This window comes from Pseudonaja textilis, chromosome 4, assembly GCF_049901715.1.
Source record: "Pseudonaja textilis isolate UNSWEBS1 chromosome 4, rPseTex1.2, whole genome shotgun sequence".
In the NCBI taxonomy this organism is placed as follows: Eukaryota; Metazoa; Chordata; class Lepidosauria; order Squamata; family Elapidae; genus Pseudonaja; species Pseudonaja textilis.
In genome coordinates, this window is record NC_141993.1 from 15,192,547 (window position 1) to 15,206,220 (window position 13,674).

At 37.9% G+C, this 13,674-nt stretch overlaps 1 protein-coding gene across 14 annotated transcripts; it reads left to right on the forward strand.

Annotated features, from left to right (window-relative positions):
- Positions 1-408: 408 nt before the first annotated feature.
- On the forward strand, positions 409-12,672 carry HNRNPH3 (heterogeneous nuclear ribonucleoprotein H3). 14 transcript variants are annotated; one of them, XM_087932290.1, is made up of 11 exons: positions 409-557; positions 770-1,157; positions 7,994-8,112; positions 8,594-8,732; positions 9,251-9,435; positions 9,783-9,869; positions 10,127-10,242; positions 11,657-11,792; positions 11,899-11,979; positions 12,060-12,149; positions 12,356-12,672. In XM_087932290.1, the coding sequence occupies exons 3-11, from the start codon at positions 7,998-8,000 to the stop codon at positions 12,430-12,432; spliced, it is 1,026 nt and encodes a 341-aa protein (XP_087788416.1). In that variant the 5' UTR covers positions 409-557; positions 770-1,157; positions 7,994-7,997; the 3' UTR covers positions 12,433-12,672. The 14 variants fall into 14 exon arrangements, with proteins under 14 accessions (XP_087788416.1, XP_087788417.1, XP_026569301.1 ...); XM_087932291.1 differs by having other exon boundaries at positions 9,251-9,390; XM_026713516.2 differs by lacking the exon at positions 770-1,157.
- The last annotated feature ends 1,002 nt before the right edge of the window (positions 12,673-13,674 follow it).

The following is a 13,674-nucleotide window of genomic DNA, read 5'->3' on the forward strand; positions in this document are numbered from 1 at the left end:
TGGACTTCAACTCCCAGAATTCCACAGATAGCATGGCTAGCTCGAGAATTCTGGGAGTTGAAGTCTACGCATCGTTAAAAGTTGCCGGCTTTTAAGAAACACTGCGCTAACGGAACGTTTGTTTTTTAACGCGCTTTCTAACGGAATGGAACGCTTGCTTAATCACCGAGACAAACATCTTAATGCGTGGTACTGCATTCTTTTTTCCTAAGTTGTGCGGAGGCGGCAACCAACGGAAAACAGACCCACATACTTGGTTATCGCAGACCGCCGCGGTAGAAGCGTTGCGCATGCGTACCACCCCGCCTTCCTCGTCGACGGCTTCCTCCCCCGCGCGAAGCGTCCCCTCGTTCGCCAGCCATCCCGCCGCGCATGCGCCATTTCCGCCGCTAAGCGACGGGAGTCCTCGCGAGACGCGCGCCTACGACGCCATCCTGTCTGCCTCAGCTGCGTAGCTTGTTAGTCGGCCGTCGGTTAAGCGCTTCCTTGTTCTTTGTGGGGAGTTCCGCGCAGCCGTTTGGGGCCGATCGCCTGGGGAAGTGGGTGAGGTGTTGCCGGTGAGTGGGTGGTGGGAAGCGATCGGGCGACTTGTCCGGGAGAAAGGAGAGCCGAGGGGGGCGTACCCGCCTTCTCGCTCCCGAGAAACGGGCGAACTCCTCGGGCGGGGGAGGGGAGAAGAGGGGAGGGGGCAGGGGAGAAAGAAAGGGTTAAACGGCGTCGTGCGCACGCGCGCGGGAACGTTCGGCAGGCTTTTTTTTTTCCCTCTCAGCCGCCATTTTTAACGTGACGGCCACAGCGGGGTTGGGGGCGGCGACGGCGACTCCTCTGGTCCCTTCGGCCTGCTTATAACGGTGTCGCGGTGCCTGTCGCTGACCGCTGCTTGAAGGGGCGAGGGGCGGCTCTCGGTAGGGCAAGCCCCGAGCGGAGGGAAGACGGAAGACGGCGAAGCGGGTTCCCGGAGCGTCACAAAAGAAACGTGTGCGCCTCCGCCATTGATACCCCCTCCTACGCCGAGGACCACCTCTCCGGCGCTACTCCTTCCCGGAGGGCTCGTGCGCCTGCGCGCTGAGGGTTCGGCGTTAGCGGAAGGTTCAAGACCCGGTTGGAAGAGTTGGTGGTTTCTCTTGACAACCCTGAAGCATCGCAGCTCCTCGGAAGTAAGGTGGCTTGGAGTCCGTTGGGACGGACGAGATGGAAACGTGCCGTTGAGGTGGCAGGGCTTGGTCAGAAAATACCGTAGCGCCGAATCTCAAACGATACAAGGGACCGTTGAGGCCTCAGTTAGGATGAACGGCGGTGATTCGGGCCTTCCAAGCAGTTGAGATTTAAGGTTCAAGAGCGCAAGGTCATGGTGACCAGTGACGGCGGGGGGCTTGCCTGCTTTGTGTCTTGTTAATCGGATACAAGGCCCTGCTGTTGCTTGTGAATGGCCACTCAACGAGGGCGTTTGGCTCTGCTCAATCCACTTTGGGGACCAGGAAAAGAAGGAAAAGAGTAGTAACTCCCACCAAGGGCATAGAGAGATAGCTGCTGGGGTTGAATGTTGAATGGATTTCAGAAATGGCAGGAGTAAAGTTATACTTAGGTGCTGGGTTTGTTCCAGTAAGTCAGGAAAAGGAACTTGATGTAAGTAAAGAGACACTTCCTTGATTTAGGGCAGAGGTCTCCAAACTTGGCAACTTTAAGACTTGTGGACTTCAACTCCCAGAATTCTCCAGCCAGCTGGCTGGAGAATTCTGGGAGTTGAAGTCCATAAGTCTTAAAGTTGCCAAGTTTGGGGACCCCTGATTCAAAAGTCTTGAAAGTTGCCAAGTTTGGGGACCCCGATTCACAAGTCGTAAAGTTGCCAAGTTTGGGGAGCCCTGATCATTTAAAAGTGTGGTGGTTTTTAGCAGTCTCTCTGTGTGCAGTACATGTAAGCTGGAAGCCAGTTCGAGCAGAAATATTTGTATATTCTACTGAACACAAGAAGGTGATGCTTAAGCAGGGCTACAGTGTCCGTAGCCTTGTATTATTAACCTGTAGGAATATTTACCAAAAGTATATGCTGCCTGGCTCTAGGCAGTTTACCCTATTTCAGAGTTATTTATTCATCAAATTTATATAGCCATGCAGTATACAATAATTAAATCAAGAGCAGCAAATATATAATAAACATTTAAAAAGTCAATGTTAAAAGTTAAGTAAAGTTATAATTATAAAAGCCCGAAGTGGAAAGAGAATGGGTAGAGATCCACCTCAATAGCGGAGCCATCTAAATATATCTCCAGCCTCCTGACAAAACCAAAACATCAAGAGGAGTGAAGCTAATCTAATTTCCAGTTTAATTTATTATTTAAAATAATAACATAATTGAACTATCTAAAATAATTGTGCCTATACTAGGAAAGTTTTAAGGCCGTTTGTTAAATAGTAAACTATTTTTCAAAGCCTGCATTGATTGCACAATGTCATTTCAGTAAAAGGCACACACCAAGTGCCTTTAAATCTGTGAGGCACCTTCTCTGCTTACATGTATGGGAAAATTTAATTTATTTTCATAAAAAAATTATATTATTCTGTGGTTCTATAGTGCTTTACATGTTTTAATCTGAAGTTCAAAATACTGATCAGTATATCAAGAATTTGATCTTAAGTGGTACTTTATAGATATAAGTTTGGCAGTACAAAAAAGCAGTTGTTTATTAATAAGTACAAGAAGTCTTTACAGGTAGTCCTTAGCTTACAAATGCAATTGATCCCAAAATTTTGATTCTAAGTTTAGATAGCTATTGACTGGACCAGTTTTGTTTTTGTTTTAATCTTTGTAACCTTTGTTTATACTGTCAAGCAAATTACATTTATAAGCCCAAATCCATTCTCCTGAATGGGTAAGTTTTTTGCAGGAAACTACAGAAAATGATGGAAACTGGACAAAAAAGCCACAAGTTCCAGTCATGTGACCACAGGATATTGCAGCCAGTCTTAATTGTGAGCCGGTTGCCAAGTGCCTGAAATGTGGACATTTGATTGTGATGAGATTCTATGACTGCTCAAAGTGCTTTACAGGCCATAAAACACATTTTCCAAAGCTGTTGTACCTCAATAGTTGTTATATGACCTTTCACAAGTTAAGGACTACCTATAAAGTTTAGGTGTTTAAAACAATATTAAACATGGAAATAAACTTCATTGAACAAACTGGAAATTATTTTTGAGTGATATCTTACTGAATTAGTAGATATAAAATAGGAGATCAGAATGGTGGCATTTGGTAAGTAAAACTAATTGTATATACTGTCTAACAAATCTGTAGCAATCAAGTTTAGATAAACAATTACAGGAAAGATATAGTAAAGTCCATTTACAGAAGTGATATCCATTGAGTTCAGTATTGCTTACTTTCAGGTAAGTGAGCACAGATTTAGTGTAAATGTGGTTTTGACAACATCTGTAGGTGTTGTTTAGTTGAGGCTAATTCATTAGTAGTCAAAAAAGGCTTAAGTTCAACTCTTGACCAAGAATTTATATATCTTTAATGGCTTTGTGGCTTAGGAAAGAAAAGAGGGAGCCGGTCAGGATGGGTGTCTGGGTGTTTGTGGAACATTACAACTGATGAGACCTGAACATCTAAATGATGTCTTTGGTCATCACAATTAAAATTTCTTGGATGAGAAACAATATGATTTTGTTCTTCCCACTCAAGGAAAAAACAGACCAGTTACCTTTTGAAAAAGCACTTTTGATGGTTGTCTGGGGGGTTCTTTTTTACTCTGGCCCCCACCATTGGCTTGTTCCCAACGGATTGTTCCAGAGGAATTGCAATCTTCAACAGGAAAACAACTGTTTGTTCCACATAAATAGAATATAACTCTGATGTTTTAATTCACATTTTTATATTAAGAAAAATATGAATGAATTGGAAATTGTAAATGTATTTATTTTACAATGCCTAAAATTCACGTGTGTGTTGTAGAGATAGTAAAAAAAATAATAATTTCAGATTTGTTAAGTAACATGTTCTTGCTAGTCATTTTGATTTCTATTTTGTTCATTATATTTCTAATTAATTTTGTGAAACAATTGGGGTTTTGAACATGTTTTCAATGTACGTTGCTAATTAAATACAATAAAGATATTAGTCCCAAAAAGATTAAACCTATACAGCAGGAAAGAGGGAGTGACTTTCTTTAATGCTGCAGTTCTATATTAATTGTGAGAAATGTCTTCATTGGAGTATGAGAGCGTGTGTACAGTATATCAATAACTCATGGTTTGATTGAAAAGAACTAGTAAAAACACAGTGAAAGCAAATATGATTATTCCATGCCTAGGGCTGGAGTAAAGTGTTCTGCTACCCTCCACAATGAAACTTCATAGTTATTTCAGATTTTCTTAATTGGTTGGTGGAATAGAGCAGTTTAATTTGGGTGATTTGAAATAGATTTTTTGGGGGGGTGTAGAATAATTACAATTCTTTCAGATAAGTATGCATGTTAAATTCTGTATATAATATACTTCTTTATCATACAATTCAATTTTCTCAAGTGCTTTTAAATATTTTTCCTTTATTACAGTCTCTTAAAAGAAAGTCTACATCTATGGGTCATGTAAAAATAATCTAGGTTCCTTATTCTGATAAACAATGGATATGTTTTATTAACTAAGATACTATATTGGAAAGCTACAAAGCTGGTCTAAGAATACATAACACATTGCATTACCCCAAAGTTCTATTAAGGCTGTATGTTCCAGTGAATGTTTAAGAACCAGTAATTTTCCTACTGTTGTAGAGTTAAAGATTCTGCTAATGATAAACAGTAGGAAAATAAGGAATGTTCTGTTATTTCCTACATTATCAACTGGAACCATGTTGATTGTGAAATAATATCCAGCCATAGCTGTACATACCAAAGATCCTATTTTTTAGTTGGTTTAAAACTATTCTTACTATTCTTTCTAAGCTTTGTATTGGAAATGGGAGGTTGATATAAGGAAGAGGAAGTCTGTGGAAGTCATGTTGTGGCGAAAACACCTATGCCTTATATGAAAAAAACCTGGGGGGGGGGGAATCTGTTGATTCAGCTGAGATTTGAATTTATTTTTGAATGTGTAAACTGCCTGGAGAAAAAGCCCAGCCTAAGAATAATTCTGCATATGTGTGTGACCTTTGTTTTTGTTGTGAAAGACTTGAAGATCTCACTTTCAGGAAGAGAAAATGAGACTGCAGCTCTGGAATAACTACTTGCATCATAATATGCATTTTCACGACTATGCACTGCATAATGACTTTCAGAAGATGGAGATGGAGAACCACAATTTCCTTCTGGTATTACCAGTGGCATTTGCTCCTCCAAGTTTCCCCCTTCTTTGACCATCCCTGGCTGTTTTAATTGATTCAGTTTATCAACTTTTTTAGAGATAATGTTTAGAATGCATTTTGCTCTGATGGTGAAGCTCCCATTCATGTTGAACAAATGGAAAACTTTCAACGCTTTATGACACAGTTTTAGTTGAACTTAAAGATATTGAGAATAAAAATTGGTGCAGTTGACTTAGTATGTATGGGCTGCTGGGAGAGACTGGGCCTACACAGAACTTTGGTGAAAAGGGGTCTCTAAACCAGGTAATGGGTTTATAAACCAGGTTTGGTAACATTTTACTAGCTGTAGCTGTGCTTTATTCGGTGTTTTTTATTTCAAGGCTGTAAAATCAGATTTTTTTAGCATGCTGCCACCTCTGCTTTGGGCATTTGAGGAGAAATTAAACATGTAAAATAGGAGCTGTTTAAGGTAAGACACCATTGTAGGGAGTCTTAAAGAAGCATTTGTAGTGAAGTCTGATAAAAACGAATTTTTCCATTGTGAACTTCCTAAGTAGTAGAAATGCAAGTAGCACTTTCATCTAATTTTTTCATAAACCATTGCACTAGAGAACAGTAAAACTGATATGGATGGGTAAGTTTGGTATCTTTTGATGCTAATTGCTGTCTTCCTAATTAAACACTGTTCCATTTATAAAATAGAAACAGACAACTCCAGTCACAGAAAATCTATAAAAAATTTCCCTAAGAGTTCTCCATTCCTATTTTAATAGAATTTAAAATCCTTCTGGAAATTTGGGTTGAAATCTGAGAACATTTCTAAAGAGTCTCCTTTGTTATCTAAAGCTAAACAGTCTCCTGCTTTTGTAATCTGGAAAATACCTGATAATATGTGTTACTTTAGTATGGTGGCTTTAGAAGGTATGGGTAGTTATGGAGACTCTCAAAATGTAAGCTGCTGAGATTGGCATTCCATTTAAGCTTTTACCTCAAACTAAAATTAATGCCTAAGTCTAGCATTTTGCTTTGTGGCATTAATTTTGTTTGGGTGGATGGATATTTTAAAGAAATATAAAAATATTTAGGTGTAGTGTGGAACTTGGTAGGTGCAAAGAGAACCCAGGTCATAGAGCTTTATTTTAATACACTGGTCAAATTTTCCCCTTCTTCAATAACTTGTGGGATTAACATTATGAGTAATATAAATGAGGCCCAAAGAACCAGACTTTAGCAGGCTCTGCAAAATCTGCTTTGTAGCGAGAGTATTATGAACTTCATGTACTGCTACCTTTTCCTCCTTATTGTCATTATATCTTATGCTGTGTATTACAGTGGGATACTTTTTCTACAAGAAAATTCACTAAAGTGGCAATCTTATGAAATGTTTTTATTATGTGTAGCAAATCCATTTTTCCTCATTTTGTGAAATCCTCCCCAAATGTGTGCGATAAGAATGTAATTTTTTTCCCCTGATATCTCTAGTCTACCTTAGCGTGGGAAAAAGTCAAACTCTATTACAAGTGGAGATCTAAAGCACAAATTATTCTGGGCAGAATATTTTTCCCATTATAATTTTTCTTTAATGTTAGAAAAATCTACTCTTTCCTGTAGTTGTAGGTGGAGCTTCAACTCAAAATAAATTGTTCTACCCCACCAACCAATACTTCATAAACAAAATTGTAAATACAGTATTTTTAGATAATTTATACTGGGAACTATAGTCCAAAACATTTGGAGGGACTCTACTTTGGGTAAGATTAAAGTGGAAAGATGCTGGTCTAATTGTAGTGGAGGGAAATGTCTGCAGGTATGTGAATTGTACTTTGAATTTACTAGCCATTGTATCATTAAATGTACTTCCTGGCTCTCTCCACTTGTGCAGTTTTTACATTGTATGTACACACTATGCATAGACATACTCCCATACAGACTACCGAGTATTACTTTGCATTTGCACCTTACCATTTCAATGAATTAAAAAAAAAACATGAACGTTGCTTTTCTATTTTGCTGGTGTTTTATGTTGCTGGGATAATGCAGCCTCTTGTGCACACAATCAAATTCATTTCCCTTCCCCTGTTAGCTTAATGTTATCTTTTACCTGTCAACCTCTGCCCCTAGAATTAGTTGTTTGACTGTCTTTCCATTTATTTAATTGTGAGAATTCTAGTCCTAAGCCCTGTAGGACTGCTGCCTTGGCCCTTGTAGCTGGCATTGGAATGAACACCCATGAGATTTGTATGCAGGTTGAGAAGCATGCATTTATTTCATATGTATTTTTGGGAAACAATTTGCTGTGGCTTCACTGGCCTGCATTAGTATGAATTTAAAAATAGTGCCCTTTGCAGTGATTGAATATGTGTATTGAAATGGCTGGGAAAATGTGAGAGGGAGGAACTAAGTATTCAGTAGTAGAATTTGTCTTCATAGATAGATGCCTATCAGTCGAGGTCTTGAGAATAGCTACGTGGCAGGTTGCATGAGCAGGTCATGCTAGTTCTGTATGAGTTCAAGACAATGGTAGTTGTAAATTATCACAGCATTATCCTCTGAGCAGTTGTTGCATTTTTTTAAAAGTTCAAGATGTTTCTAATGTATACAGTCCTGCTTAGGAAGGGGTTGGGGGTGAATCGTCATTCTCAAATGCTAAATTTGCTGTTTATGTTTTTTATGGTGTTTGATTTTAAACAGCAAAATGGACTGGGCTGGGAAACATAATGGTCCAAATGATTCATCTAGTGATGGAACAGTACGATTGCGTGGTCTGCCATTTGGCTGCAGCAAGGAGGAGATCGTTCAGTTCTTTCAAGGTAGCTCTAGTGTTAATGTCAAGTGACTTTCAGTGTTTCTATGTCTGCAAGATTGATATTTGAAACAGCTTAAAATTTTATTAGTATTCTTGGGGGAGGGGGAATCAGTCTTTAAAATTTAGATTACTAATGTTGGTATTCTTTGTTAAAACTCTACTAAAAAGTAAAGAGTTTGCATTGGCAGGATAAAAATGTACACATTTAGATAGCTTATTAGGAGTTAGAATTTGGAGTATGTAGTTATGACATCATGCAGTATAGGTGGGTTCTTTGTGATGTAGCTGTTGCTGTGTAATCTGAACAAAGAGACAGTAATACAATGTCTAAATGAAAACTCTTTAGCCTGTGTATTTGGGTTGGGGGGAAGCTAAGCTATTTTCTTGCATTTGTGTAGATTTGCTTTAAGTATTTTCTACAGATGGGAATGTTTCAGACTTTAACACTCTTCCCCTTGATGGGGTTATTTGTCCTTGGGTTAAAGGGTTGGAAATCGTGCCAAATGGGATAACATTGACGCTGGACTACCAGGGGAGAAGCACAGGGGAGGCCTTCGTGCAGTTTGCTTCAAAGGAGATAGCAGAAAAAGCTCTGGGGAAACACAAGGAAAGAATAGGGCACAGGTGGGGATGGAGAGTTTGGGATGGTAAATATTTTGTGGGGGTTGGGGGTCAGAATTGCTTTTGGGGGGCTGGGGTACGTAAATCAACTGGCTATTTTTTTTAACAAAAACACCCTAAGTAACTGGGAGTAAAATAGATGTGGTGGGAGGGGGATTGATAATACTATGTAGCTTGTTAAAATTGGGCTAGTTTTGTTTGTTTGTTTATGGAGGGTGTTCTACAATAGCCAGATTTTTTTTCAAAGAACTTTTTACTGGGGCAGGGGGGAGTGTGGTTCAGAGATTTGCTGTATTTAATTTGCAGTTAGAATTTTTAGTCAGTAAAGTAAATCACAGAACTGCTTGCTTTTGCATTTAATATCCTAAAATCCTAAACGTGACACTAGAAAAAAGTGCTCACTTGCCTTCAATGCTATATCTAGATTTAAAAAATTTTTAAATGTGCAGTTATTGTATTTTTTCCAAGTGTTATATATCTGTATTCTTACATTTGTACATTGTAAATCTTTTTTTACTCAGATATATTGAGATCTTCAAAAGTAGTAGGAGTGAAATCCGAGGATTCTATGATCCACCCCGAAGAATGATGGGACAGCGACCCGGACCATATGATAGACCAATGGGAGGAAGAGGGGGTTATTATGGAGCTGGGCGTGGAAGTATGTATGACAGAATCCATCGAGGAGATGGTGGATATGACGGTGGTATGTGTATCTAATGACCACAGGCTCTTGTCATTTTCATGTTCCTGACATTTTGTCAAGAAATACAGAAATGACAGTGTAATAATAATACATATCAAGTGTGAAACCTGGTCATCTTTCACTTTGTTTATACCAGGCATATGACTTGAGATTGAAAAAGATATGGAGAGGCATCTGAAGTGAGATTTTAAGTACGAGTGAAACTTGGTTTGCATGTCTTTGAGCCTGTTATATCTACATAGAAATGTCTATTTCATATCAAATCAGTTTGGTTCTATGCACTAAGCTAACATCCTTTTTGGTGTTTAAAGACTCTTCACAGTCTGTCCCCCTCTTAAATCTCACAGGATATGGTGGCTTTGATGAGTATGGTGGCTATAACAATTATGCCTATGGAAATGATGGCTATGATGACAGAATGAGAGATGGGAGAGGTAAGAAAAAAAGTTACCCTGTTGTTCAGCTGTCTGTTGTAGACTCAGCTAGAGAAGAGGGCTTTGATGTTTTCAGTATCCTGTTTATAAACAGTTGGATACAAGAAATGGTATACACGGTCTCTAGTTCTATCGTTAGTACAGGAACTGATTGGCTCGCTTACGGTACCGCAATTGTAGTTTACTTTTTTAGAGGAGGCAGCACATATCCTCAGTCAAGAGTCAGTTATGCCTTCATGGACCTGTTTTGCTTTTAGGAATGGGAGGCCATGGCTATGGCGGAGCAGGAGATGCAAGTTCAGGTTTCCAAGGTGGTCATTTTGTTCACATGAGAGGTTTGCCTTTTCGAGCCACTGAAAATGATATTGCTAATGTGAGTATTGTTGAAAATATTTCTAGCTGAAGCAAGCGTGTTTGTGGGGGAGGAAGGTTTTTCCCAAGAGATTAAAAGTTTCACATCTGGAATCAGATTCAACTGTTTTTCATCAGTATCAAGAAGTTCCAGGAGTTAAACCCCCCCCCTTTCTTTGGAGAATTTTTAAAAAACACAAAATTATTAAGTGTGTGTGTGTGTTACTTTTAGTAATTGAACGTATTTGAAAGTAACTGAAGTGCACATTTCATGTTAGAATTCCCCTTGGAGAGGGGAGATTTTATATAATTAAACAAGGAGAAAAAAAATGCCAAAGAAAAACCCCCAGTATCTGATTTATATCCCCATCTTCTGTGACAAAAATATTAAGAAAGGTTAGTAAATTTGATAATACAATTTTTAAACAGCTGTTATTACAATTAAAATGATACACATATAAAATTACAAATACTATAGTCAAAATTAGAGAATTTCTAATAACAAATATAAGAACTTATTATAATTGCTATCACTCTTATTCAATTTCTTTTAGCCAGCCATGTATATCTATTAGTTTAAAAAGTTTAAGATCTCTAAGTTGTGTGATTCTTCTATGCTGGTGAATTTTTATTTTTCTTGCCAATGGAGCAGGAAATCTTCAAATGAAGGCAAGCTTATAAAAGGGGCGGCTGTAATATAAATCAGTATTTAGTGGCTTAGTGGGAAGGATATTAAATAGTAGCAACAGTATAATAGATAGGTAAATCAGTGAGAAGACTTGGGATGGGACCTGCTAATTGTAATCAGTATACTGATGGGATGCAAGTTGCTGAAAAGAAGAATATTTTGATTTGAAAATGACTGCAGGTTAATGTAAAAATGTAAATATTATTGACATACTAACCAAATGTAATCATGAGAAGTATACTTGAGCTATACTGGGCCTATAGTGTTAATTGAAGAGAAAGTAAAGCCGAAACCAAAACATTGGCTTGCCCATAGGAATTTGTGCTCCAAATACTTAATCTATATCAGCTCAGTTACTTCTGCTTGATATTTCAACATCATTCCAGTGTATGGTTTACAGATATACAACCCAAAGCAGTAGTACATTTTTACATTTTTCTGTACACAAAAGGCAACGAAGGGAATAATTGCATATACTGTTGCATATTAAAGAAGTTATATGCTTTAAAACTGTCGTGTGCTCTAATCAATACTTTCCCAGTCAGTTTGTTTTAATTTATTGGCTAACCAACACTAAGGGATTTCATAATAATAACGAATGAATCCGCAAAATCAAGATTTTTTTCTGTAAAACGCATATGCATGGTAGAAGTGTGATGTATTTTACACAACTGTGTGCATCTTGGATGTGACAGACTTAAAATAATGGGTTAAATGTGAGGAGTTTTAACTTACTGCTTTCTTTTAGTTTTTCTCACCACTGACTCCTATAAGGGTTCATATTGACATTGGAGCAGATGGAAGAGCAACTGGAGAGGCTGATGTGGAATTTATGACACATGAAGATGCAGTGGCTGCCATGTCTAAAGACAAAAACCATATGCGTAAGTTACAGTAAATATGTCTGAAGTTTTGTACGCTTTCCCTTGATTTTTTACAGGTAATTGTAAGACTTGCATTTATGGGAGTAAGCTTTTTATTCTTTTAAAGAGCATCGATACATCGAGCTATTCCTCAATTCAACTGCTGGAGGCGGTTCCGGAATGGGTGGCTATGGCAGAGATGCCATGGGTAGGTTTAATTTCAGGTTTTTAATTCGATTTCAGTTTGTATAGGATTTCTAGAGACTAATGGTAGCTGCTGTTTTCCAGAGCAAGGTGGTTATGGTTCCGTTGGAAGAATGGGAATGGGCAGCAGTTACACTGGAGGATATGGTACTCCTGATGGATTGGGTGGCTATGGTAAGGTTTGGTTATGTTTTAATATTAAGATATTGGTTTTAATCTCCCCCAGTTCTTTGCATTGCATGAAGAACTAAAAATGCATTCATGCCCGGAAGGCATGAGTGGCGTCATAAGGGTGGTAAGATTTCTTTCATTCATATAGGTGGATATAAAGTTTAAACGTTACTAACTACAGGAATAAAAGTGTTGCGGTTATTTTGTAGGTCGTGGCAGCGGAAATAGTGGTGGATATTACGGGCAAGGCAACATGGGAGGAGGTGGCTGGCGTGGAATGTATTGAAGAGTGTCATTGTGTCTCCAAAGCGTGTTGGAAGGAAACAGTACTTGGTCTCCTAGGCTTTCTTACAAAACTTAAAATTTCTTTTGTATTGAAAACTTTATAATGACTGAAGGAATGTGTTTTCCCATTATTTGGTAAGCATCAGATGGGGAAATCTGTTTTCATGTGATGGGGAAATCTGTTTTCTGTAGGTTTTATTTGTTGCATACTCTGACTTTAAATAAATTTTTTATATTCAAACCACTGATGTTGATAGTTTTTATACTACTAGCTCCTCCTGAAGATAGTTGCGTATCCTAGGATTTTGTTTAAGAAATTTGGTTCATTAAAAGCAGTTGTACTGGAAGATTATATTATTGATTCTGCATCTATGAAATGAAATAACCATTACGTTCATGTTACATTTGTTGAGGCTTTGAATGAAAGTAAGTGTTAAGTGTTAATAAATTGTTTGTTAATGAAAACTAATTCAATGAAAACTAATGGAAGAATGTCTGAAAATAGTGTGGGACATGAAGGCCATGTGTTAAAATTCTGGAACGCCCTAATGCACAACTGCTACACATGCTGTCTGAGCTATGTGTATGTCAGAATTTTCATAATATTTAAAATATATTGATGGAAAACATGGTCTGAATTTTCACTTTGTTTTCTTGGCAATTAAAGTTTGAGATAAGTTATTAATAGATACTATATGAGAAAGATAAGGGAGAAAAGCAGAAAGCTATGGACTATGATAACGTTGATAGAGAAGTAACTATTACAGTTCTTAAAAATAAAATAATTGACTTAAGGATGCCATTTCTATTGCTGTGAAGCTACCTATATAAGGATTGTGTGGCCAATCTGGCAACCAATAACATTTCCAGCTAAAAGTCTGACGGATTACATAAGTAGTCCTCTTGTTTTGCATTTTTAACATGTAAGATTGTTTGGATGAAATACTGTTTAGTCACTTAAGCATTTTCTATGTTTTGAAGAAAAGGTACTAATATTCAAGGAGAATTTTTGTTTTAATTGCTTGTCCTCCAGATTCTTCAGAATAATTTGTCAAATGTGATAAATTGAAAGTTTGTTGCCTGTTTTTGCTAGTAATATATGTAATAAATGTCTTGTGGGAGATAGCAAAATAGATTTCATTCTAGGACGTGTTGTGTCTATTTATCTAATTGAAGGGCAAACAATGCAAATTTTAATCTTTTCTAATTTGTACAAAATTCTGTAAAAAAGAAACACTTTTTA